The sequence below is a fragment of the Thalassophryne amazonica genome, chromosome 21, assembly GCF_902500255.1.
Source record: "Thalassophryne amazonica chromosome 21, fThaAma1.1, whole genome shotgun sequence".
NCBI classification, from domain to species: Eukaryota; Metazoa; Chordata; class Actinopteri; order Batrachoidiformes; family Batrachoididae; genus Thalassophryne; species Thalassophryne amazonica.
This window is the reverse complement of record NC_047123.1, coordinates 39,328,179-39,355,527: the sequence shown is the minus strand read 5'-3', so window position 1 is coordinate 39,355,527 and position 27,349 is coordinate 39,328,179. Positions and strand designations below refer to the sequence as shown.

The 27,349-nt window shown below is 45.3% G+C and overlaps 2 protein-coding genes across 2 annotated transcripts in view; both read left to right on the top strand.

The window, feature by feature from the left end:
- Positions 1-10,819, top strand: part of adgrg6 (adhesion G protein-coupled receptor G6) — a 45,453-nt gene extending 34,634 nt beyond the window's left edge. The window contains exons 21-24 of the mRNA XM_034162166.1: positions 1,728-1,860; positions 2,239-2,340; positions 2,660-2,815; positions 7,277-10,819. Coding sequence (XP_034018057.1) covers positions 1,728-1,860; positions 2,239-2,340; positions 2,660-2,815; positions 7,277-7,479 — 594 coding nt within the window. The 3' untranslated portion in view covers positions 7,480-10,819. The remainder of the gene's footprint in view (positions 1-1,727; positions 1,861-2,238; positions 2,341-2,659; positions 2,816-7,276) is intronic.
- Positions 10,820-17,692: 6,873 nt separating this feature from the next.
- Positions 17,693-27,349, top strand: part of si:ch211-202p1.5 (uncharacterized protein LOC103909337 homolog) — a 26,931-nt gene continuing 17,274 nt past the window's right edge. The window contains exons 1-2 of the mRNA XM_034161919.1: positions 17,693-17,753; positions 26,160-26,325. Coding sequence (XP_034017810.1) covers positions 17,693-17,753; positions 26,160-26,325 — 227 coding nt within the window. The remainder of the gene's footprint in view (positions 17,754-26,159; positions 26,326-27,349) is intronic.

Sequence of the window (27,349 nt, the reverse complement as noted above, 5' to 3'; positions counted from 1 at the left end):
GGTGACGATCCTCTGGGCATCACACAGATTAAGGAGCGGTACAACCGGTTTAAAGACGTCCGCACAACGGTGGAGAGCGAGCCACACTCTGGTCGGCCATCAACATGCTGAAATGACCAGATCGTTTCCAAAGTGAACGCTGTGGTGATGTGGGACAATCATGTGACTATCCGAGAAATTGTGGAAGAGGTGGACATCAGCACTTTTTCGGCACATTCCACTGTGACAGAAGATTTTGCCATGAAAAGAGTTGCAGCGAAATTCATGCCGATGGCTTCGGCGCAAAGCTGCTGACGGAGCAAAAGCGCCTCCATGTTGAAGTCTCACAGGACATGCTGTGACATGTCCACCTCGTCCACAATTTCTCGGGTAGGTCACACGACTGAAAATCCACCAAAAGCCGTCTGAATCTTCTGAATGGTTTCCACCTGGCTGTCACCCAGTTTCTGGCAAAATTTGATGCGGCGCTGCTCCAGTCATTCTGCCATTTTCCTTGGAATGAAAATCTGACGAGTGCGCTACACACGTCCCACACAAAGGCTGCTTACCAGAAAATGATGCAATCGACAGGCGTGAAAAAGTTCACGCATGCGCGAAGGTTCAAGGTTTGCTCATGCAAGCACACGTGATTCAAATCCATCAGGTTTTAGCAAAAAATAAAAAGGTCGGATACTTTTCTAACAGACCTCGTATGCAGCTCCACATCACAAGGTTATTCCATGTGAGCAGGGATTAGACCTGCCCATGAGCAAGCACAGGCATTCCTAGAGGGTAGGAAGAAGAAACCTGAAGCAGACCAGACTTGTTGGAGGGGTCATGTGCTCTGAGGACACACTCAAAATAAATTAACAAATAATGACAGAAATGAAACTACCACAAACAGTACAGAGTTCATAGATACAGTGAGGCTGTAAGGGTTCGAGTCCACGTGCTGAACCAGGTCTGACTCCAAAAGATGATTTCAGCTTGACCAGGGCCAGAATCCAACTCTGATGGGGGGGTGATGGTCTAGTGGTTAAGGCATTGGGCTTGAGACCAGAAGATCCTCGGTTCAGATCCCAGCCTGACTGGGGTTAGGGTTAGGTCTTTACTCCCCTATTGCTCCCGGTGTGTAGTGAGCACCTTGTATGGCAGCACCCTGACATTGGGGTGAATGTGAGGCATAATTGTAAAGCGCTTTGAGTGTCTGATTCAGATGGAAAACCGCTCAGAACAAAGAGTTCAGCAGGATGGCAACAATGACCTACAACACGCTAATATAAAGTCAGGACGTCACTGACATTCCCCATGAAGATGTAGGAACGAGGAGTGGAGAGGAACAGGTGCTGAGTCAGGACAACTGAGCATAAATTAGAACAGGCGAGTCCTTAATCTGGATTTAAATAACTCCACAGAATCAGACTGTTGATGCCATCTGAGGGTGCAGACTGTTCCACAGAGAGTAAAAGCTCTGTGACCTGCTGACTTCTTCTTGACCTTTGGAACAGCCAGTGATCCTGAGAACAGAACAGGGTCTGGTACATCATGAGGTTCAGAGTGAGTAACAGCAACCAGAGCTGAAACTAATTCAGGATTCATCAGAAACATCCTTAACTCTCCTTGAAGTTGAATCTGCGGTGGTTGCACTTGGTGGCTTTCAGCAGCAGTGAAGCATGATGGGATTGCAGGTCTGAATTGTCCTGAGAGACGTGTGGCTGGTGTGTGAAGGTCTCGGGATTGTGATTCAGGTCCTGAGGAACGTGCGCAGCGTGGTCAGCCTGACCTTCCTGCTGGGCATGACGTGGGGCTTCGCTCTGTTCGCCTGGGGACCCGTCAACCTGCCCTTCATGTACCTCTTCACCATCTTCAACTCTCTGCAAGGTGCTTCATGTCTTTGCAATGTTGCCAGATCTCATAAGAAAAAACAAGCAGTGTTTGCAAGAACAACACACACACACAAAAAAAAACATTCAGATTTACCGTCTTTTCTTGGTTACCCTCAGACCAACTCTGACATGTTGATTTTTGTGAAGTGCAGTTTTGCCTGTAGGTGGCGATGTTTGTAAAACATACAGTGTATTCACTGTTGTTTGGATTCAGGGAAAAAGCCAAAATAATCAAGTCCAGTTTGGAAATGAGCTCCAAAACCACATCTGACCCCTTCTGATGTCTAACAGAGTGTTTGAGCCTCGGTGGAAGTATCTTCTACTTACTGACACCTTTCCTCTGACAGTGGTTTGTTTCTTCACGTTTTCCCAGGTTTCTTCATATTTATTTTTCACTGCGCGTTGAAGGAAAACGTCCAGAAGCAGTGGAGGCGATACCTCTGCTGCGGCCGACTCCGGCTCGCCGATCACTCAGGTATCTGTTTGTTTGGAGGAATATTTTTCTCTGCTTCAGCTGAACTCCTGCCAGATTCCCACAAACCCTCCGTTTTATTAAAACATTGAATCTAAGTCACCTTAACGCTGCAGCTAATAAAAGAGATAAACTCTGAAAAATCCCAGAAAGTCTGAATGTCTGCTTCCAAATTCCACACTGTGTGTGTGTGTGTGTGTGTGTGTGTGTGTGTGTGTGTGTGTGTGTGTGTGTGTGTGTGTGTGTGTGTGTGTGTGTGTGTGTGTGTGTGTGTGTGTGTGTGTGTGTGTGTGTGTGTGTGTGTGTGTTTTATATTGTCCAGACTGGAGTAAGACGGCCACCAACAACACCAAAAAGGTTGGCTCAGACAACCTGGCCAAGTCGCTCTCCTCCAGCTCTTTGGGTTCCAGCGCCGCCAGCGGGACCTCCAGGGCCAAAGTGACGCTGCACCCATTCACAAAACGACGCAGCAACACAGGTGAGTCAGACGCTAAATGACACGGCCACGCGGATGTCAGACTTCAAAGGGCATAAACAGATTTGAACTGAATTTTTCTGTTTTTAAATAGTTCCAAACTGGTCAAACTGAAGTGATTTGATGACATCTGCCTGGAGTATTTGCAATAAATGTTTTTTTTAATATATATATATATATTGCTCCCATTTTGTATGAGATGGACTCAAAGATCTAAAACTTTTTCCACATACACAATATCACCATTTCCCTCAAATATTGTTCACAAACCAGTCTAAATCTGTGACAGTGAGCACTTCTCCTTTGCTGAGATAATCCATCCCACCTCACAGGTGTGCCATATCAAGATGCTGATTAGACACCATGATTAGTGCACAGGTGTGCCTTAGACTGCCCACAATAAAAGGCCACTCTGAAAGGTGCAGTTTTATCACACAGCACAATGCCACAGATGTCGCAAGATTTGAGGGAGCGTGCAATTGGCATGCTGACAGCAGGAATGTCAACCAGAGCTGTTGCTCGTGTATTGAATGTTCATTTCTCTACCATAAGCCGTCTCCAAAGTTGTTTCAGAGAATTTGGCAGTACATCCAACCAGCCTCACAACTGCAGACCACGTGTAACCACACCAGCCCAGGACCTCCACATCCAGCATGTTCACCTCCAAGATCGTCTGAGACCAGCCACTCGGACAGCTGCTGAAACAATCGGTTTGCATAACCAAAGAATTTCTGCACAAACTGTCAGAAACCGTCTCAGGGAAGCTCATCTGCATGCTCACCGTCCTCATCGGGGTCTCGACCTGACTCCAGTTCGTCGTCGTAACCGACTTGAGTGGGCAAATGCTCACATTCGCTGGCGTTTGGCACGTTGGAGAGGTGTTCTCTTCACGGATGATGCGAAGGAGATGTGTTGCACTGCATGAGGCAAATGGTGGTCCCACCAGATACTGACTGGTATCCCCCCCCAATAAAACAAAACTGCACCTTTCAGAGTGGCCTTTTATTGTGGGCAGTCTAAGGCACACCTGTGCACTAATCATGGTGTCTAATCAGCATCTTGATATGGCACACCTGTGAGGTGGGATGGATTATCTCAGCAAAGAAGAAGTGCTCACTATCACAGATTTAGACTGGTTTGTGAACAATATTTGAGGGAAATGGTGATATTGTGTATGTGGAAAAAGTTTTAGATCTTTGAGTTCATCTCATACAAAATTGGAGCAAAACCAAAAGTGTTGCGTTTATATTTTTGTTGAGTATATATATATATATATATATATATATATATATATATTAATTGCTCACATCAGTTGAAGACGAACTATGCAACATTTTTACTTTAATTTTACATTTTGGGACTAAATGACCCCATCGGGGCACCAGCGCGTGAGCCGCAGTAAGAGGCAGCTCATGAAACCTTTATTTCTCACATGTTCATCATCATGGCAGAGCCAGTAAAAAAAAAGAAAAATGGCGTCTGAACGAGCGAGGGGTCACACACAGGTTGACCTTTGTCTTGGTCTCCGAATGGCGAGAGCTGAGAGATAAAGGAGCTGCACAGATGCAGACCTGCGTTCTCGTCAGTTTGTGGACGTAGACTCTCTGTGGATTCTCACTTTCTTGACTCGGGTCCACAGATTGTGTTGTCCTGCTCTGATGAAAACAAAAGTACACTGGGGGGGGGTTGTGACATGTCCTCGTGAGCTGTAGGGGGCGCTCCGTACAAAAGAATGCAAACAAAAAACCCAGAAAACGGCAAAAAACTGCTCAGAGTTGCATCGTTCATCTTTAATGTTGTTGGACTGTTTTTGTTTTGTTCCTTTGATGTTTTAACTGCAGCGACTCGTCTCGTCTCTTTTCACATGTGATGTTTGTGTTGTTGCGTAGAAACTTCTTCCAGCCAATAGCACGCGTGGACCACCATCGGAGGTAAAGCTGATTGGCTGTGTGACTTCCTGCTTCTTGTGGAACGTGATCCGCTCTGTGTTTCCCAACATGTTTGTGGACCAGTCGGTTCTGGATCCAAAATCATAACCATGGATGTCCCGATCTTGATCTGGATCCGGATCCTTATCTAGATCCAGATCTTTTCTTATATCTGGCTGGCTTTTTGAAATCTGTATTTGAAGAATTCTTCTTCTTCAGTAAGTGTTGATTAAAGTAAACAGTTAATATATTTGTCAAATTTCATTTGAGTTTAAATTTTGCATAAAATAAAAAAGTTTAATGTTTGAGTTCAGGTCTGAACTCGGCTTTGAGGCTGAATTCAGTTTGGTTACATTCTTCCCTTCAGTACGGAAACGGTTCCAAATCTAGTTCAATACATCTTGTCAGAATAAGAGGAAAACGTGACGTCTGAAAGGTTCTCATCACTCTTGACTTAGTTTTCGCGTTGCAGCTAGCAAGCTAGCTGGTCCAACCCAGTCGCTATAGCAGTTAGCTTGACTAGTTGTCAGTTAGCCAGGTGTTTAATGAATTTTCAGGCCGCAACTCAGTTGGTTATTTTATTGAAACGTCAGTTTTTGTTAAACTAACGAGCTAGCTAAACCTCCAGCCCCGCCTACTGAGTCCGAACACTTTTTGTGGCTCCTCTGAGTGTGGACTTAAACACGCAGTGTCACAGCTGTCATTGGCGTTTCCTGTTGGATTGAGTTTAGTGTGTGGAGGAGGCGGGTCAGGGGCGGAACTACGGGTTTTCACACATCCACGTCCTGAAACGTGACATGAACAAGTTAAAAACAACATTTTCATCCAGCTCATGCAGCTCTGCTGCTGAGAAGTGGACCAATCAGGGCCGACCACCGTTCTGCTGGAACCAAATACTGCGGATCAGCTCGGGACATCCTGGTCAAAAAACTCAGAGTTTCATTGCCCACACTCATTTTGGGAAGCTATCACTGTGTGCTGTGATTGGCTGGTCACTGTGATGTCACTCAGGTTTACGTCAGCTTGTTCACAGCCTGAGCTATGCAGAGTGGGCGGAGTTTCAGGTTTGTGTGTGGGCGGGTCCTCGTTAAAGCGCAGACGTCTGCTGAACCTAAAGGCACAAATGTGACACAAACTACATTTTAGTCTCACAGTTGAAGGATGATGTGTCCACCAGGGGGTGTATTTCTGCTGTCAGCTCTTTGGATATGTCACATGATGACATCATTGTTGGCAAATGCTGTGTGACATCAATCATCAGTAACGCAGATGTTCACCATGACGCTGACAAACGTTCTAACGTCTTTAGTTCTTTCATGAGCATAAACTTTGATGCAGTAGATCAGAGGATAAAATCCATCTTAATTTTTTGCTGTGAGTGAGTGAGTGAGTGACAGCTTCTGCTGGTCAGTCGGTGAGACACACCGACCTGACCTGTCCTACATTAGAAAAAAACTGTTCCTTTGGGATTGTTCAGCAGCAGTGAAGGTCACGGCTCTGATCATCTCCCTGTGTCTCTGTTCTGACTTTAAAGCAGTGAGCGGTTTCTCCAGCTCCTTGTTGCTCATCCGATCTCCATCCACCTGAAATAAACAAATTCCAGAGTTTCTCACAGAACCTCAGGGAGAATTCGGCACCAGAAGGATTCTGGCTGAACTCGTGTCGACGTCGTTCCCGATCACCAGTAAATCAGGAAGCTCAACAAACACATTTAGGTTTGATTGATTTTTATTCCTGTTTGTGGACTTGTAAAATTCCTCCCTGGATCAGCAGCTGGCAGCCAAACACAGATGAGAATCTCTGGAAACTGTTTTTGGAAGAAAGACCAGACTGGGACATGCAGTCCCTCTGGACGACTGGGAAAGCTGCGTTTGTCCTGATGCCTGACACGTGGTCAGGTTTGACAGTTTGTCTGCGTGTTCCGTGTGCTGAGGGAGTGTCCTGTTGACTGACAGGACTCAGGAGCTGCAATAGAAAAGGTCCATTAGGCTTCAGGTGTTCTTGGATCCGCCTCAGTCTGATAACAGGTTTGAAGTCACAACTGCTCGTAAGTCCAGGCCGTCCTGAGGCCCGATGAGTCGCTACGTATCCGCAGATTCTGCAGCGTGGAGCGAAAGAGCATCTACAACTCCCCCTGGAGGGGACGCCAGACCATCACAGGATACAGGCTGCTGCCATTTCCAGCTGGATGGACCGGGACCTGTTGAAGGACACAAACTGTAGCCTGAAGCACACACCTGGAATCAAACCCCAGTCTGCGGGTCGTGTTTTCTCGTAATCACTGATTCATTAATTAGTGTCCAGCATAAAGTTCCTTCTGTTAGTCTGCCGGCTCGGGGCCTGAAAGATTTTTTTTTTCCCTGCTTTTCCAAAACCCCAAACAGAATAAAGTTGTGGTTCCTGTTTTTGTGGTTTTGCAGTGTGTGGTAAACATCTGTGGATGGATCCATAATCACGTTCATCAGACTTGAATCAATGAGATGTTTTGAAACTTTGTCAGAACCTTTGTGTTCTTCTTTCTGTTTCTTCTTTGCAGATAAACTTTACTCCAACCAGACCGTCCCTGCGTGCATCTCTTCCTCCTCGTCCTCCTCAGAGGTCGATCCCGGCTCCTCCCCCCCCATCCTCCCCGTCAGCCAGGTCATTGACAAGGTCAGAGGTTACTGCTCCACTCGCTCAGACAACTTCTACAAGAACATTATGATCTCTGACCGCTTCAACCAGAGCACCAGGTTCTAGAGTTTCAGGTTCAGCAGCACCAGGCTTCTGGAAGCTTCCAGGGTCTTCCAGAAAAATTCCAGCACACTGCCACATTATTATCAGAGGCTTCAGTGTCCCTGGTCCAGAACCGCTTGTCACGATAAAGACTTTCTTCTGGAACTGCTCCCAGCGTTCTACAGACCTGTTGATTTTTCTTCTTTGTCTGAAATGTGGAATTCCAGTGTTCAAAGACTGTCGCAGAATTCTTGGACCCTGTGAGGTCTGGAACAGTTCTTGCTTCTTGTTGTGTTGCAGCCACAGAACGTTTTCCGGGTGGGATTTGCCCGACCTGGACCACTGAGACTCGGACAGCCACAGGTTGTTTTCTGTCCGTCGTCGTGTTGAGTGTGTGTGTGTCCTTCCCGCCGTACTCGCTGTTCCCTGGACCTTTGGATTCATCACCCTGAGGTCCTGTCCGGGTTCATTAAGATGTACAAATTTGTGATGAAATTTAAAAGTTATGTAAAAATCCCTTTTGTTGTTGGAATGTTCTGGAAGCTGTGATGGGCTTTGTTCACATTACAGATCTTTAGGAACAAAACCTTATTTTGTTCTTGCTGTTGCAAAAGCAGCAGTTATAGAATTCTGACATTCACCTGATACTGAGGGAATCTCTGCTGTATTGATTATTGATCGGCAGGTGTGCAGCAGGGTCATGTGGCCGGATTGTTTTGTGTACTTTCAGGCAACAACAACTGACTGATCATGACTATGACTAAGGGATCACAATGACGACTAACGGATTACGACAGCAACTGACCGATCACAAGAATGACGACTAACGAATTACTGAAGGGTCACAGTGAAGGTTGCTTAGCCCCGCCCCTTCATCTCAGATGGTCACGTCCTGGTCCAGAAATTAAATCTGATCTGAGTCTGTGAGTTCCACTAAATTCTTCTCTTCTTACACTTTGTATAAAGTAAAAAAAAAAACCCAGTTTATAGTTTTGTCTTCAAACTGCTGCTTAAAGGCTCCAAATGCAGAGTCCTGGAGATGGTGGGCGTGGTCTGTGCATCCGGGGTTCTATTGGGTTCTGTTGGGTCCTTTGGGCTGAGCAGCGCTGAGGTGTGGTTCTACCATATCAGAGATCACACTGACCTGGACTATGTCCAGGAACAGGGAGGGACGGGTTTAAGGTTCTGGAATACTGTGACATCTGTGCGCATCTGGACCCGCGGCCTCTGTAAATATCGATTATGTGCATTGGTTTATTGCGTTTGGAAATATTCCTAAAATGTCCACACATCCAAAGAAAACAAGGAGGTGACACAAATCCAGATTCCTTTCTTTAAAAGTGTTTTTTTTTTTTATCTTTTTTTCCGCTTCTTGAGTTGATCAGGACACTCGTAAATATTCATGAAGATCAATCACGATATAAATGCTCGACAGTCAGTTCACGATAGCCATCGTTATAAAGCTAATGTGAACTTTTTCAGGAAGTTACAGCTCGAGTATTTCAATATCTCGAGTTTTCTGGTTTTGTTAGTGTCATTTCATTTACGTCACTTCCTGTCAGTTTGTTGAATGTTTTTCAGAATCATTTCTATGTGACATAAACAGGAAACAATTTTTGTTGATTTGTGTATATAAATGTAACAATAACTTCACCCTGTTTGTTTGTCAGAAAGGCCTCACTGCTGGTTGTTGTTCATTTATTATTGTTGTTTATTTGCTTATTTATTTACAACAGAAAAACAAAAATTCAGACAGGAAATGAAGCTGAAGTGAGTCCATCTGATCATCAGGTACCAAAACACTGTAAGAACGCAGAAAACACTTTGGCAGATAAACTAAACCTCGTGGTGTCCAACGCCGACAGAAGTTGGTGTCTTTGTTTGTTTGTTGTAACCCTGAAGCAGGAAGTTCCTCCCCAGAACAGTGGAGGAACTTCCACAAACACTCCAAACTGTCCTCAAAGCACCGCCACATGTGTCGGACCGTGATAAGACCCGCACGTTGGACAGCAACAGAACTTCACAATGGTTCCTGTCAGTTCTGTATCATGTCACCTGATGTGTGTGTGTGTGTGTTTAGACATTTTTCCAATGATTACCGTTTTGCAGTAAAAATGTTTTTGTGGTCAGCGTTCCATCGGCTTCTGAATTCGGTTTATGTCGAGTCCTTTCTCAGTCAGTGAGCCGGTACCAGCTTCAGGTCCTGGACGTTGGACTGCAGCAACCCTGCAGCGGTTGGGGTCTCGTCCGGGCTTAGTGTGTCGTTTCCCGTGTGACTCATCTTGTTTCCTGTGCAAGTCCTCCTGCTTGATGAGATGATTCAGAAAGGAGCCCCTGAGATCTCAGATCAGCATCCAGATCTGGTTCTAATGACAGACGATATTTTAAAGAGCTTCAGTTGCTTTGCACATGTTCTGGGTCATCTCAGGACAGAGCTGGAAGTTTTACCAGAACTCAGAACCTCCTCAGCGTCTAAATGATCCTGCCTGTTTTTGGACCAGAACCGAGGTGTGTTGGGTCTTTGGACTCAGACTCAGATGTTAATACGCTTCATGAACATTGATCACAGTCTGACATTTTTACTCAAATATGAAGAATTTAACTGTTTCATTTGAATGTCAAGCAAACCTTTAAATAATCAGGCAAGAAGTTGGTGTCATTAAAGTCACATTGTTGAGATTTAAGAAAACTTCAATTGTTTCACCTGAAAATAAGATTCAAAATTAAATTGATAAATGAGAAAATAAAACTTTAAAGCAAATTAAAATTCTTTTTATGGAAAACAATCAGTCCTGAAAACTTTGTCTTTAGCAAAGACTTTACTTTTTGTTTGTTTGTTTGTTTTTTTAAGGCTTCCTTTGGGTTATTTAATGCATTAAAAAAAAAAAGCTTTGAATCATTTTTGAAATTAATATTTTCTGCCCCGTGTCCTGTGAAATGATCGTTTTCTTTAAATTCCTGAATTTATTTGAATCGAGGAGTTTTTTAACTTAAACGATGTGAACTTATGTCATCCTTCGTTCTCTCACGTTTTATTCGCTCGTATTATCGCACACGTGTCTTCATGTCGCTCACTTTTTAACTTTTCTAAAAGTGTATTTTTCTCCAACTGCATTCATAATTATCGTGTCTGAAAAACACTGTTTTTGTTTGACTGTTATTGCACTTTTATTGTGTGTGTGTTTCACAAAGGTCATCAGTTCTACCTAGAAGGTTCTAGAACTCTCAAGGTTCTAATGTTCAGTTCTTGCCCTCTGTGTTATTTGGTTCTTGTTTTCTCTTAATTTCTTGGCGTACTTTGAATAATTGTTCTGTAACATCGCAAATTTCCCTTTCATGGGACTAATAAAGGATCATCTTATGATGTTTTGCGTTTTTGGTTTTAGTTCTGACCCGACCCGGCTCACTGGACGCCTTTAACGCTGGAACAATAAATTATATTTGTGTGTTTGTCTTTGAAAGCTCTTTCCTGACATGTGACCACGTCCTGACACCTTTTTGCGCCACTTTGTCGGCGTCCATGCGTCTGTAAAGGTGTTTGGAGGATGAGCGGCGACCCTGTGACCTCACGCTTGCTGGTCGCTCTGTGAAAGTCGTTTAAAGAAGTATTTCTGTCCACAGTAACGATGCATTTGACAGTCTGCACATGACGCGGTCCTGGTCTGGACACACAGTCACACTCATTAACGTCTCCATCGTAGAGCTTATTTCATTTTTATGTGTTAAAAATCCATTCTTAGCTGTGGACGAAGAGCAGAACCACTGATTCAGGACAACACACCCAGTTATCGATTTTCACTTTAAATCTGAGCCGCCTTCTGTTTCCCATCAAAGCTGTTTGGAGGGTTAAGGTCGACTGCACACCACCACACCATGAACCGTTATTTATTTATACCATCCATTGTGTTTAGCCGCACAAGGTCAGGTTACACACGGCGACTCTACAGTCCAGCAGAGAGTACAGTTCAGGTGGAACCAACACTGAACACCCACATGAAGGTTTTTAGGTTTTCCAGGATTACAAAGTAAAAGAACAACTTATTGATCCAACACCAACCCTTTAATCGGCCCTACAGACAATCATCTGTATTTAAACGTATGCACTCTGCTCCCTGCATGCAAACTTCTAAATCCTGAGTTTTCCTAAACCTCAAATATTCTGAGTCTTCCAGTCATCTTGAGTCATTCATTCTTTTAGTGTCTTCTCTCCTTCCTGTCTCCTAGTGCTGAACATCACAGTATCATCTGCAAACAGCTACACCAGCTCAAATGGTCTGTCATCCCACCAAGCAATAAATCAAATCAAATTTATTAATTTATGTAGCACCAATTCACGACGGGGTCGCCTCGAGGCGCTTCACACAACACAACTTGAAAAACAAAACAAATTGAAATAAAGATTAAAAAGCACAAAAAAAAGAATAAAAAAAACACAATAACATAAAATACTAACAATAAAACAGGGAAAAAAGATGTCTTTAATCTAGACTTTAAAATCTCCACAGAGTCTGACTGCCGTATGTGCGCAGGGAGAGCACGATTAAAGGCTCTGTGACCCCCAGACTTTATTCACTGTAGGAACACATAGCAGTCCTGCACCCTGTGAATGCAAGGCCTGAGCCAGTACGTAGGGCTGAACCAGGTCTGCCAGGTAGGGAGGTGCCGGTCTCTGAACAGTTTTATAGGCCAGTAACAGAACCTTATAATCCAATGTCCGAGAGAGACAGGAAGCCAGTGAAGGGATGCCAGAACGGCTGTAATGTGATCAAACCTTCAGTAGTTTTATTCAGTTAATGACATTTTCAGTGCTTCTAAATAGACCATAATCTGGTCAGAAGACACGCTGGACTTCCAGTCTTGGATTTCAGGACGGTTCTCAGTGTTCCATCCTCTGGTACACTTAAATGCTCATTTTTCAGCTGTTCAGTTGTAGTTTTTTTTTTTTCTGATGAAAATCTGCCTCACAGGATCGTTTATTAGAAAATTGAGATTTGTGCAAGAACCAGTTGAATTTGAATGTTTTATTAACATCTGACTCACCCTAACCCCAATGACCATCATTAGTTAAATGGGTGCTGTCAGTTGCTGGCCTTTTCCTGCAGGGGGCGCCTCCTGCTGTCCTCAGTAAAGGTTTTTGGAGGGTCTGAGGAGGCTTGAAGCCTCATGAACTTCAGCTGGACTGAGCTGTTCTTAGTTTTTGTGCTGGAGTTTTGATGTCAGAAAAGCTGCAGGTGTGACTCTCACGAGGTGGACCATAAAGCAGAGATGAGGATGTGATGTAATTAACCACGAAGAAGAAATTTGCTTCAAAGTGCCTCCAGACTTTGACTCAGTTCTTCACCTCACGTCTAAAATGCAAACAGCTGATCTGGAACATGCAGGTTATCTCAGAGTCCCCATGAACGTTGTACTAAAACACAGAAGATCCTTCAAAGGAAGCCTTTGAAGAGGAGGAGCTGAAGTTCCACGTAGGATCAATAGTCAAAGAACAGTTTTAATTCTGTGGGGCCGTCAGCCACTTCTCACCAGAACCAATTACACCCAACCTAACCTAATCTACCCACAACCACTTTCTGCAGTGAGGAATCTGCACGCCATGTCTCTGACCCCAAGCTAACCCCCAACTATACATGTCTTCTATGGGTAGGATCCATACAAAACACTCCGGCCCCTTACCTGAAACCAACTTAGAGCTCCTCATCCAGACAGTGAGGAGCTCTGGGACCCCCCCACAGCACAGGGCGAGGAGCTTGGGGTGGAGCCAGTGTCCTGATGTTCTTGAATTGGTGGTTCAACCTGACATGTAACAATAATTTCTGAGAGCTGTCCAAAATCCTGCTGAAAGTTTTAAAGGATGTCCAGGTGCACGGTTTGGGTTTGCAGCTCTGACAGCCAGCGGTGAGGTTTATCCTGTCTTCTCATCAAAATAATGGAACATCTGGTCCTTCTTTGGGATCATCTGTGTGATGATTGTGGAGAATTCAAGGACTCGAAGAAGACGTCCTGACCTCTGACTGAACTGAGCAGGATAGAAGTGGAGCCGGTTTACAGGATCTGCCACATACATGGTAAATGGACTGCATTTATATCGCGCTTTTCCATCTGCATCAGATGCTCAAAGCGCTTTACAATAATGCCTCACATTTACCCCGATGTCAGGGTGCTGCCATACAAAGCATCACTACACACCGGGAGCAACTAGGGGATTAAAGGCCTTGCCCAAGGGCCCTTCGTGATTTTCCAGTCAGGTGGGGATTTGAACCCATGATCTTCTGGACTCAAGCCTAACACCTTAGCCACTAGACCCTCACCTACCCTAATAAATAATAAATGAAACATTCTGAAAGTCTTGTGAGGACCAGAGGTCTGGATGGAGCTGATCCGTCCAGAATTCCCAGCTGGGATGATGGAGGTGAAGGTTTGTGGATCTGATGATGTTGGCTAATGACTCATTTGAGGCCTTTGTGGAGGTTTGGGGCAGACCAGGGTCTGCGGGATCGAGGTTTAGGTGGCTGTTTGGTGCTTTGTGTAGGTGGGGCGGCTTCAGACCCAAAGCCTCCCAACCTCAGACTGTATGATGTGGTGCATCCGACAGAATCCCACTGGCCTGCCACTGAAAAGCAGCAACAACAAAGCCGGAAAAGACTTCCCGGATCGGACCGGACTCACTGAAACCACGAGGGAAGTTAATTATTCCAATGCAGATGGAGTGGTGAAGGTGGCCACAGACCACAGACCCGGTTCGAACCCGTGATGTCTGTGAGAAGTAAGTGACGAGGTCGCTGAGCAGCCGTTTCTCACTTCCATCTGTGTCGCTTTTCATCTGATCCTCGAAGTCGCCTTCCTGATCAGGATCAGATGTCAGGATTCATGGAGTTCCAACAGACTGTTTGCATGTGTTCACCTTTTAGTTGTGGTTTTATTTTCTCAGTTTTTTTCCCTTTTTGTTTTGGTCTTTTTTCGGTCAGAAGTAAACGTGCCGTTTGCGTTCAGCCTCATTAAATTCTTTTGTTTTGTTTGTTTGTTTGTTTTTTGGTTGGTTTGTGCAGAACAGAAACATTTTGGCCTCATGTGGGTTGAAAATACATGTTTGACCTTTGACCTTTATATGGGGGGAGGGGGAGGTATCGTACCTTGTTTTGTCCAGAAGCTCCGCCCCCCAAATGGAGCTCGAGCACCTTGAAAATGTCTCTGTGACCGAGTTCGTCCGGTGGGACGGCGTTGTAGTCATCGTGGATCTGTTCGAGCAGAAAACCCCGACGGCAGCCGAAGTCGATCTGCTGGTGTGGAAGACGTTCTGATCACCAGTCAGGTTTTTCTGAGAACTTTCTCCTCCTGCCTCCGGACCAGTTCACTGCAGAACCAGAGCTGCAGTTTAGCGTGTTTTACTGTGAAAAGGAGAGGGCGCCACGTGTGACGCCACCGCGAGCGTTCACATTACACCTGAACACTTACATGATTCAAAGCCGGATGATGATCTGAGATTTTTATTTAAATTTTTTTTGTTGTTGTTTTTCTCAGTGAAGATCTTGGTTTCATGTATGTTGCTCAGTAACTGACCCAGGACCACTGACCCGGTGCCTCTGAGCCGGGACCGCTGACCCGAGACCTCTGACCCGGGACCTCTGAGCCGGTGCCTCTGACCCGGGACCTCTGAGCCAGTGCCTCTGACCCAGGACCTCTGAGCCGGTGCCTCTGAGCCGGTGCCTCTGACCCGGGACCTCTGAGCCAGTGCCTCTGACCCGGGACCTCTGAGCCAGTGCCTCTGACCCGGGACCTCTGAGCCGGTGCCTCTGAGCCGGTGCCTCTGACCCGGGACCTCTGAGCCAGTGCCTCTGACCCGGGACCTCTGAGCCGGTGCCTCTGACCCGGGAGCTGAGGTGTGACTCCACTGTTAAAATCCGGCCTGTTCCTGTTTATTCTCTGAGCTTCCTTCTCAAATGCTCTCTGCTCCTGTCACAAAGTATTTATGAGATCACTTGTAGCAGTTTTGGGGAAACCCGACTGTGGTCTCTCTCTGGAGCTCGTGGGATCTGCGGCCCAGATGTTTGGACCGTCCTGGTTCAGACCCAGTTTGCTGCAGCAGTCTTGAGGTAGTGGCACTGACAGGAAAACTGTACCACAGCTTCACCACTACACAGGATTCAATTTTTGTAGGTTTCCTGCTCAGAACCTGGACTTTGGTTCCAGATTAACTCAGCTGTTGGGCGACATTTCAGAAATTTCTTCCAAAACAAAAGCAGGAATTTTCTGTCATCAGTGTGATGCAGAAAATGTCTGTTTTAACAATGAAATAATGATGTGGTTTTATTTCACAATAGTGCTGTCGCTCTTTAAACATCTTATATCGTTTTTTTTTTCTTTTTTGCAGAAATAATTGAAAAATCTCTTTACTATTAAGATGTCAATCCTAAAGTTTAAACTGGAGGGGTGTGGCCTCTTTTGGAAATATTTACAGCTCAGAGACTGTTTGAAAGACAAAATAAGATTTATTCAGGAGAAAAACCCCATAGAGAGTTGTTTTTTTTTTTAAACCACTGCCACCTTCACTTTGTGAAGCATTAAAATGGTGTAATGTATGGACATGGGTTAAAAACAACACATGGAAAAGTCTTTAAACAATATGGGAAATTGTACCTTTGAAGAAGGAACATGGGATTCTATTATTTCCCTAAAAAGGGCTTTATATTAGGGAGGTCAAAGGTAAATTTATTCAATATAAAATTCTTAACAGGTATTATTTCACACCATGCCAACTTCATAAAATGAGTTTTAGTAAAGATGACCTAAGTCGGAAATGCAAAATTGCAAAGGGTACTTTGTAGCACAGTTTATGTCCGCTGGTTTCTCCAGTATGGAATAGCAGCCCAGTCTCATGGTTTTTTTTTTCATCCTCCATCACAAAACGATTCAAATTTTCATGACAGGGTTGTTTCTTTAACTCATTATTACTAACCCTACTCCCAACCATAACCATAACCTAACCATGAGGCACACAGAAGGCTGGTTACAGCCTAAATTACCCGTGTCACCAAGTTTATGCTTGTTGGGACACAGAAGTGTGGTGCCACAGGTGGATAAGACGGCTTTCAGAGGCTGAACACTGGAGTTGTCACCTGTGCTCGGCTTATCTTGATGCTATGGAACACACCTCAAACTCCAACTCTCAAAACATGGAGAGAGAGAATGACTGAAAATGCAGCGTGTGAGAAAATACTAATGATTAAATGGGAAAAATGAGGCCACAACAGAACAATGGGACAGTTCTTGTTCTTATGTGTCTACTGTCTAATTTGGCATTTGATGCTTTGATCAAAACATCCTGAGATGTGCAGTGGTTGATTTATAATTATTTATATACATAAACCTCACTTTTTATTTGTTTTATTTATTTGTGTTCATTTGTTTGTTTTACATGTCAACAAAATACAAAATAAATATAAACTTAAATTAAGAAAAAGATGTCACTCCTGTCCAGGGCCAGATGATGCTTATTCCTGGATCCTGGAGCAGGAAGCAGATGAGACTCTGACTCGCTGGATGCCAGAGTCCATCACAGGTTTGTTCCACTGACAGCAGGCGGACTGAGTCTGTGCTGATCAAATATCTGGCATCCAGAGAAGAGCACTGGTACAAATGAGCTTCAGTCATAAATACCTGCAACAGTCAGTCGGCGATTAGGACAATGTATTTTACTTATTATTATTATTTTTTTAAACTTAAATGATTTTTCCCTTTCGGCTTTATAAACTCTAAAAATAATCGGTAATAATCTTTTGTTCTGCAGATGAATTCTGTGCTGTAAACTGATTCAAACACAGCAGAGTGACTATGTGAATGAAGGTTCGACTTCATTCACATAGTCACTCTGCTGTAAAAAAACAAAACAAAAAAAAAAAACAGCTGCAGCCGAACAACGAATGAAGTCTTCAACCTTGTCTTTAGTTTCTTCTCAGTCACAGATGTTCCACCTGATTAAATGGATGATTTTTACTTTGGAGACATTTTAGGAGTGTGAACCTGCTTTTGGAGGAGGAAGATGACTGAATGAGACTTGAGGAGGAGGAGGAGGAGGAGGAGGAGGAGGAGGAGGTGGTGCTGCTCCATGCAGATCCTCCTCCATCTGCTCACGTTCAGCTGCAGCTGGAACTCTGCAAACCAGCAGCTGGATCCAGGACAGGCTCCAGCGTCTGTGTGGACTTTCTGGACGTTGGGTTTGAGTTCAGACCCCTTCAGCATGGAGTTGATGTACTTTTGGGTCCTCAGCACCTCGCTGATGTTCATCCACCAGCATGAAGGTAAATCCGAACCTTTGCTCCCAAAATGATCTCAATCTTCATTTATATAGTAACACATTTATTTTTAAAGTTCTTTCCATCAAAGTGCTGCACAGTTCTAAATAAACATGTTAAGAACGGGGTTAAAATCACAAATTAGGATACAATTACAATTTGAGTAGTTAATGTAATGAGAATCACAGCTGGAGCAGTAAGTCAGTGGGTCTTCAGCTTAAACTCAAAGACATTAACAGAACCTGCCTGATGTCTGGAGGCAGGCTGTTCCACAAAGTTAGTGCACGAAAGGAAAACATGCTCACCAACAGTCTTTCTCCAGACCTTTGGGGCGCACAGAAGACCAGAGTCCCGGGAGCTCAGGGTACGAGCCGACACGTAGGACTTCACCAGGTCGGATAAGTACCGTGGTGCTGAACCATTACAGTACAAGGAGCACTTTAAAATCTGCTCGAACCCGCACTGGGAGCCAGTGAAGAGAGGCCGGCACTGAGGTGATGTGTCCTGCTGTCCAGCACGTTCCACCACACGTGGCCTGTTACAGGAAGCACGTGATGGACGACTTAACGTCTGGTCATCACGAGGCGTGCACGTGTGATTATTTTAGAACTCTGTGCAGCTCCATTTGTAACAATGTTAAGAATCGGACTTCGATCAAACTCCAAGGGTGCAATGACCCTACGGATGGGAAGAAGCATTCAAGGTCAGAGGTCAAGGTCTGAATTTGATCTCCATGCTCCTGGACAGGAAAATGCAGATATTTGTGGAAATGAGTTTGGATATTTTCTTGGTGAAACATTTTCTCAATATGCGACATGTTGACGTGTGGGCGTGGGCCACGTGGCATCGCCTCGTTCTCTCAGCGTCTTTGAGTTTCTTGATCGGAAATCAGAGTTAACTGTCAGTCGTCATGAATACATTCTTTTTTTGCATTGTTCTTTTGACTCAACATGTGTCAAAGATGTTCCACAGAGATTCAGAGCAATAAATAATTCTTAACTCCTGAGTGTAAAACACTGACAGGCTGGGTGCCGCGTGCAGGCATTTTCTCTCCGTTAGTGACAAAGGGATAGAATCAAGAAGCATAAATTTGCTTCGCATATCATTTCATCTCATATGGAAGATGTTGAAAAGAACTTTTACTTCGTCTCACTGCTGGCAGCATTTTACATTTTTGACTTAACATGCACAAACCTGAACCCAGCAAGGACTAAAAGACCGCGCACGCACCGCCAGAATCACACTCGTGTGTAAATGTTATCACTTTGAAATGACACATCTGATAAAAATCTGTTTTTATGGAAAATTTTCTGAATGAACACAGATATTCCTGCCAAATTTAACACAAGACAAAGACACCAGACTGAACACAAAATGGTTTTTACATAATCAGCGTGTTATTGAGTCCTTAGACTGTTCTTTATATAATGCATAATTAACATCATTAACATATAAAAAAAAAACATAATTTGTATTATTATATAGCTGCAACACTACATGCGCTGTGATTGGCTAATTACCAGTCGGCTATTTTCCCACATCGGACTGGTTTCCATGACAATCGGTCCTCAACACATATTTCGTTACAAACCAGGAAGCTAAAAACACGATTAGAAAAAGGAAGTCGGACATGAATGAATGTACTCCATAAATATCTGAACAACATCGAAAAAACATACGGATTGAAAGCTCAGTCTGATATTTCCCCGTACAGACTCGATTAATAATCCTTTAAGTGCTGCACAAACAAATACAGGGTGGGCCAATAAAATGTGACCACATTCTTAATTTGTACAATTTCCAAAATAACAAAGATTTCTTTTCATTGTCAGGAATATCAATTACTGAAAATGAAAAAGAAGTTTGGTGAATCCCTCTTGAGATGTGTGACAATGTCATCACAAACTTCAATGTGCATGTTGCAGCTGTAATCCAAAGACGAGTGTGGATTGAACATGTCATCAATTACTGAACTGTGCGGAAAACAAGAGACAAAGTGGGAAACCTTTGGTATCAAATGTTAATTTGGTGCTTCTGTTAAAAGTCTGTAAATACAATTTTCGAATAAGTTCTCATTACAAAAACTTGTGTACGATCAAAAAGTGGTAACATTTTATTGTAAAATACAAAAAAGAATAATGAATTCTATCATAAAATTCACATTGATCAAAACAACAAATAAATAAAACAGGAAATACATAAAGTACAAACATAGTCTTCAGTCTAGTTTTCAAGATTTCCGTGGAACTCGACTGTCAAACAGAGCATGAAACGGGAAACACTCCATGACCATAACCCTTGGGCCACACAGGAGGCCACGCCCCCGTGATCATAGGGCATGAGCGAGCACATATGGCTAAACCAACTCAGCCTGAGGGCAGAACTTCCACCTGCTCACTTGATGTTCTGTCTCTATGCTGATGATGCTTGTGTCTACCTTCCTGACTGACACGTTTTCAGTGTGCGCCTGAGACGTTTCTAAACTGACAGAGTGTCACTTCAGCTCAACCCGTCAAAGACCAAACCTGTGTTCAGTCCGACATTAAATCAGGGTTTGATTCTTGCTGCTTTTCTCAGTGAATCCTGTAAGAAAGATGAGCATGGTTTCTCAGGTCAGATTTGCATAAAGTTTAACCAAAGTGGTAAAAGTTCTGAGCACATTATTATTACATTATTATTATTATTCAAGCTGATGTTTGGAGTTCTGATCTCAGTGGCTGGTTGTTTTTAATGTCTGATGCCCGCCTTGTGTTTGCTGTCGCACTCAGACATCTGAGGACAATTAGCGCCGACTGCCACAAACGGCATTTGATGAAATCACAAGATGCCAAAGTGTTTTTGTCTAAGCAGCTCGGAGGGTAAATAAATAACTCCTGACAGCTCAGAGATGAGGAAAAACAAAACAAACCTCAACATATCAGAAAAGAAAATTTAACAAATCAAAAAAGTATCACTCAAAGTATCACAGAATCTGGCCCAGAAACATTTAGGGGATTGAATTTATGAATATGTCCAGTGTGAGTTTGTAGTTTCTGCCAGTGTGGTCCAGGATCTGTAGAAATGGTCTCAAGGCTTGAGACCATTTCTGAGAGCCTAATGGCGACTTGACACCAAGTCACAGAAGTCGCCATTAGGCGCCCGGGGAGAGCCTAATGGCGACTTCTGCTCCTACTGGCAATTAGGATGGGTTAAATGCAGTAGACATATTTCATTGTGCAGGGAACATGTTCTTCTGTGCATATGACAATAAAATTCCTTTGAATCCTTTGAATCCTTTGAAGGCTTAAACACGCAATTGCTCAACACCAAACCATTGAAGAATCAAGATATTTGGGATATAAAGTCATCTCGCAACCCTCTTAAGTGACCTCAGAGGACACCGTCACATCGAGGAGGAATCAAGTGTCAACGAGTAGATGCCCATGGGTCCTTCTGCAGTACCAATCCAGCAGGAGCTCACAGGCCACAGCCAGGGCCGTGGCCCGTGGCCCAGATCAGAGGGGTCACGGCCCAGATCAGAGGGGTCACGGGGTCCATTTTGGTGTGTGAGTGTGTTTGTGTCCCAGCTTGTGACAGTAACTTCTGTGTTGCTGGACTGTTGCCACAGTATCTGTTGAGGAATCAGTTCTTCCCTGATTGTGTCTTGAGATTTGAACAGAAACCTGTCACATGTCCAAAAACATCCAGAAATCTTCATTTTAAAGCCTCTGAGTCCTGATTTCCAACTTCATGTGTGACCTCAGACCTTCTGACCTCACTGTGGGGTCAGAACGTTAGAAATCATCTCAGACCTTTTAGCACATCTCCTCTTTATCCTGATTGAACCTATGAGGTCATCCTAAGTAAGGCGGGTTGGAACCTGACCAGGGTTCAGATCTTCTTTTGTCTTCTCTCCGAGGTTGGTTAAAACAGTCCAGTTTGATCTTGGTCAGGATCTGGTTTGGATCAAACATAATCTTAAGTGGCAACATCCACATGAGAAAATCCACATTCAGGAACCTTGTCAACCTTTGAGTCCACCGCACACTTGAGGAGTTGTTGTTGTTGTTATTAGGGGAGACTGGGGACAGCCATAACACTGTGACCAGCTGTGATGTCACTGGTCCCCTCAGTCAGAGATGAAGCAGATTCCTCCTGCTTACATCCATGTCATCATTCAAGAAAGACGTTCTGGTGGTTTTTAATTTTGAGGTGGAAGAACTGATCCTCATCATGTTCTGATCACAAGGTCGTTGGAGTTCAGAGTCTTGCTCAAAGGCACTTTGTCAAACAGGAGGACAGACGTCAGGGACCAGCTAAAACCTTTCATAGATCAACGTCACACAGCAGGTCTTCAGATTTAAAATGGGTTCACTTCCAGTCCCGTGTGACCCCAGAGACCATCCTGGACGTGGTTTAAGGACTGAGTGCTGTTAGATTTGGCCCTGGGTTTTTACTGTTGGTGACATGAGTCTACATACAGATTCCACAACTGCAGTGCATCCTGGGATACCTGCAGTTAGCGCTGCACACAAACCAGCTCCTCTGGATGTTTTACATCAGCAACACCACTGTGGGACAGCACGTTTCCATGGCAACGCACAGAACAGACCTGCATTTATGGTCAGCAGAGGTGGTGTTTTGTGTAGCTCATTTAAATCTGTGCAGACGCCCAAACATTCACTGACGTGCACAGCAGACATCGACGTGCACGCTCAGGTTTGCTGTCTGTGCACGTGTTGTCTGTGCACGTGTTATCTGTGCACCTGCAAACTCACATAAAACCATCACAGGTTAAAAACATTACACAATAAAAATTCATATAAAACAGATGATAATCAGAATCAAATATACAGACAATGTAAAAATAAAAGATGTTAAAATAATATTAATTACAAAAAGGATTTAACAGAAGTTGACCTCCTGACCTCCAGTGCAGGGTTGTTCCACTGACTAGACTCGACATCCTGCTGATTTCTTCTTAACTTTAGGAACACAGAGCACGAAGCGCAGCAGACGGCTTCGTACGTTCCACAAGATACGAAGCTGCACCAGCTTTGAGTCCTTTGGAGTTTTTTGTTGTGATCAAAATCATTTACCAATGCTAACTGTCCATTAACTCGGAAAGTTCAAGGGGCGTGTCCCACAGAAGGACTGGTTTGGGGGGGCGTGTCCCACAGACTGAGTGGTTTGGGGGGGTGTGTCCCACAGACTGAGTGCTTCAGGGTGGGTGTGTCCAACAGACTGAGTTGTTCAGGGTGGGTGTGTCCCACGGACTGAGTGGTTTGGCGGGCGTGTCCCACAGACGGACTGGTTTGGGGGAGCGTGTCCCACAGACTGAGTGCTTCAGGGTGGGTGTGTCCAACAGACTGAGTTGTTCAGGGTGGGCGTGTCCAACGGACTGAGTAGTTCGGGGGGGGGTGTCCCACAGACTGAGTGGTTCGGGGGGGGGTGTCCCACGGACTGAGTGGTTCGGGGGGGGGTGTCCCACGGACTGAGTGGTTTGGGGGGCGTGTCCCACGGACTGAGTGGTTTGGCGGGCGTGTCCCACAGACAGACTGGTTTGGGGGGGCGTGTCCCACAGACCGAGTGGTTTGGGGGGGTGTCCCACAGACCGAGTGGTTTGAGGGGGTGTCCCACAGACTGAGTGGTTTGGGGGGGGTGTCCAACGGACTGAGTTGTTCGGGTGGGCGTGTCCCACGGACTGAGTGGTTTGGGGGGGGTGTCCCACAGACTGAGTGGTTTGGGGGGCGTGTCCCACAGACCGAGTGGTTTGGGGGGGGTGTCCCACAGACCGAGTGGTTTGAGGGGGGTGTCCCACGGACCGAGTGGTTTGAGGGGGGTGTCCCACGGACCGAGTGGTTTGAGGGGGTTGTCCAACGGACCGAGTTGTTCGGGTGGGCGTGTCCCACGGACTGAGTGGTTTGGGGGGGGTGTCCCACAGACTGAGTGGTTTGGGGGGCGTGTCCCACAGACCGAGTGGTTTGGGGGGGGTGTCCCACAGACTGAGTGCTTCAGGGTGGGTGTGTCCAACAGACGGAGTTGTTCAGGGTGGGCGTGTCCCACGGACTGAGTGGTTTGGCGGGCGTGTCCCACAGACGGACTGGTTTGGGGGAGCGTGTCCCACAGACTGAGTGCTTCAGGGTGGGTGTGTCCAACAGACTGAGTTGTTCAGGGTGGGCGTGTCCAACGGACTGAGTAGTTCGGGGGGGGTGTCCCACAGACTGAGTGGTTCGGGGGGGGGTGTCCCACGGACTGAGTGGTTTGGGGGGGGTGTCCCACAGACTGAGTGGTTTGGGGGGCGTGTCCCACAGACCGAGTGGTTTGGGGGGGCGTGTCCCACAGACTGAGTGGTTTGGGGGGGGTGTCCAACGGACTGAGTTGTTCGGGTGGGCGTGTCCCACGGACTGAGTGGTTCGGGGGGGGGTGTCCCACAGACTGAGTGGTTTGGGGGGCGTGTCCCACAGACCGAGTGGTTTGGGGGGCGTGTCCCACAGACTGAGTGCTTCAGGGTGGGTGTGTCCAACAGACGGAGTTGTTCAGGGTGGGCGTGTCCCACGGACCGAGTGGTTTGAGGGCCGTGTCCCACAGACCGAGTGGTTTGAGGGCCGTGTCCCACAGACCGAGTGGTTTGGGGGGGCGTGTCACACAGACTGAGTGGTTCGGGTGGGTGTGTCCAACAGACTGAGTGGTTCGGGTGGGTGTCCCACGGACCGAGTGGTTCGGGGGGGTGTCCCACGGACCGAGTGGTTTGGGGGAGCGTGTCCCACGGACTGGGTTGGTTTGGGGGGGGCGTGTCCCACGGACCGAGTGGTTTGGGGGGCGTGTCCCACGGACTGAGTGGTATGGCGGGCGTGTCCCACGGACTGAGTGCTTCGGGGGGCGTGTCCCACAGACAGACTGGTTCGGGGGGGCGTGTCCCACAGACAGAGTGGTTTGGGGGGAGCTGTGACATAAATGTAATTTGTGTTCAGTCACAGTTTTGTATGTGTTACATGAATCCTTCTCCATATTTAGTTAGTTAAAAACTTTTTTGTGTGTTCTGATCCCTTTCATTATTTTTTTTAAATTAACTGCAAGCGATATATGAAAGTTGGAAATCAAATTTTGTCTGTTGTTTTATTGACAAAGTCAAAGGGGAATAATGAAAAACTAAATGTTAACGATAGCGATAGCTAACTAGCCTCATCCAGTACCCATAATGGCTGTTGACGCCAGTTAGCTCATTTGCCTTGTAGCTGTATGTGAAACAACACAGCAAATCAAATCAATTTTATTTATATAGCGCCAAATCACAACAAACAGTTGCCCCAAGGCGCTTTATATTGTAAGACAAGGCCATACAATAATTATGTAAAACCCCAACGGTCAAAACGACCCCCTGTGAGCAAGCACTTGGCTACAGTGGGAAGGAAAAACTCCCTTTTAACAGGAAGAAACCTCCAGCAGAACCAGGCTCAGGGAGGGGCAGTCTTCTGCTGGGACTGGTTGGGGCTGAGGGAGAGAACCAGGAAAAAGACATGCTGTGGAGGGGAGCAGAGATCGATCACTAATGATTAAATGCAGAGTGGTGCATACAGAGCAAAAAGAGAAAGAAACACTCAGTGCATCATGGGAACCCCCCAGCAGTCTACGTCTATAGCAGCATAACTAAGGGATGGTTCAGGGTCACCTGATCCAGCCCTAACTATAAGCTTTAGCAAAAAGGAAAGTTTTAAGCCTAATCTTAAAAGTAGAGAGGGTGTCTGTCTCCCTGATCTGAATTGGGAGCTGGTTCCACAGGAGAGGAGCCTGAAAGCTGAAGGCTCTGCCTCCCATTCTACTCTTACAAACCCTAGGAACTACAAGTAAGCCTGCAGTCTGAGAGCGAAGCGCTCTATTGGGGTGATATGGTACTATGAGGTCCCTAAGATAAGATGGGACCTGATTATTCAAAAAAAAGTAAGAAGAAGAATTTTAAATTCTATTCTAGAATTAACAGGAAGCCAATGAAGAGAGGCCAATATGGGTGAGATATGCTCTCTCCTTCTAGTCCCCGTCAGTACTCTAGCTGCAGCATTTTGAATTAACTGAAGGCTTTTTAGGGAACTTTTAGGACAACCTGATAATAATGAATTACAATAGTCCAGCCTAGAGGAAATAAATGCATGAATTAGTTTTTCAGCATCACTCTGAGACAAGACCTTTCTGATTTTAGAGACAGCAGCCAAGGGTCCAGTTACTTTTGGTGCTCTAAAAGCTTCAGGCCGCACACAAAAACATGCTTCAATTTCTGCACATTGAACCTGATTTGGACACATTGACCTTTAAAGTGCAGCTTGCAGTTAGCATGATCAGGTTATTGACGTGTGCATGCTGTGATTGACAGGTCAAAGAAGGAAAACCAAACCACATCAAATGATTGACAGCTGTTCCTTCCTTGTATGTGAACAGCTTCCAGCGGCTCAGCTGCGACAGGCCACACGGTGGAGGAGGGCCTCCTGGTGCAGCTCGCCCACGTGGCCCAGCAGCGAGCAAAGCGCTGCTCCTGTGAAAATTCCAACGACAAGGAGTGTGTTTATTTCTGCCACATTGGCATCGTCTGGGTCAACACCCCGAGGTGAGAGATTTCACTTCTTCCAAATGCTGAAAAGAAAAAGACAAAGAAATGAATGTGTGTGTTTCTGTCTCCAGTGCAGAGGCTCCAAAATAAATCCCCATTATTTATGGCTGGATTTTCAAAATAAAGCACATAAAAAGGATCCAGCTGGGCTGAGATCTGGTGACTGTCCGTGTTGCTCTGATCAAACCATCAGTGACCCCTCGTGACCTGTGGATGTTTCTTTGATCTGTAGGTTATGTTACCTCGTGTTCTTACAACCAGCACAATAAATTCATGACTAAGTGAACATTTTGCTTTCAGTTTATACTCCAGTGATGTAGAATTTTATAGGTTTGTTACGTTTTGAGTTGTAGTGAAACGACAATTGCTGCCTTTGATCACTGACGACTTTGTATTGTCAAAGACAAGTTCATTTTAGCAGCTCGCTCACAGATCATCTGTTTTTTCAGTTTTTAAATGGTAAATGGACTGCATTTATATCGCGCTTTTCCATCTGCATCAGACGCTCAAAGCGCTTTACAATAATGCCTCACATTCACCCCGATGTCAGGGTGCTGCCATACAAGGCGCTCACTACACACCAGAAGCAACTAGGGGATTAAAGGTCTTGCCCAAGGGCCCTTAGTGATTTGCCAGTCAGGCTGGGATTTGAACCAAGAATCTTCTGGTCTAAAGCCCAATGCCTTAAACACTAGACCCTCACCTCCCCTAATCATTTTTGACTTAATAATATTTTCTGCACACTATCACTGTTACAGCAGGCTGGGTTTTATTTAACTATTTTTAAGTTGATCCTAAAGTTGTGTTCAGAATGAACAAGACAGGAACTGTGTGTGTGTGTGTGGGGGGGGGGGGGGGGGGGGGGGGTCACCGAAATAACTTCCAGATTGGAGCCAAAAGCGTCTCCTGTGGCGTTGGGACCCTGTCACTACGGCTCAGATTGTTGGTTTAGTCTAAACTTAGCAGCGTCTTAAACGCCATCTTCCTGCCTTCATCATAAAAGTCTTTTAACGGGTGGTGG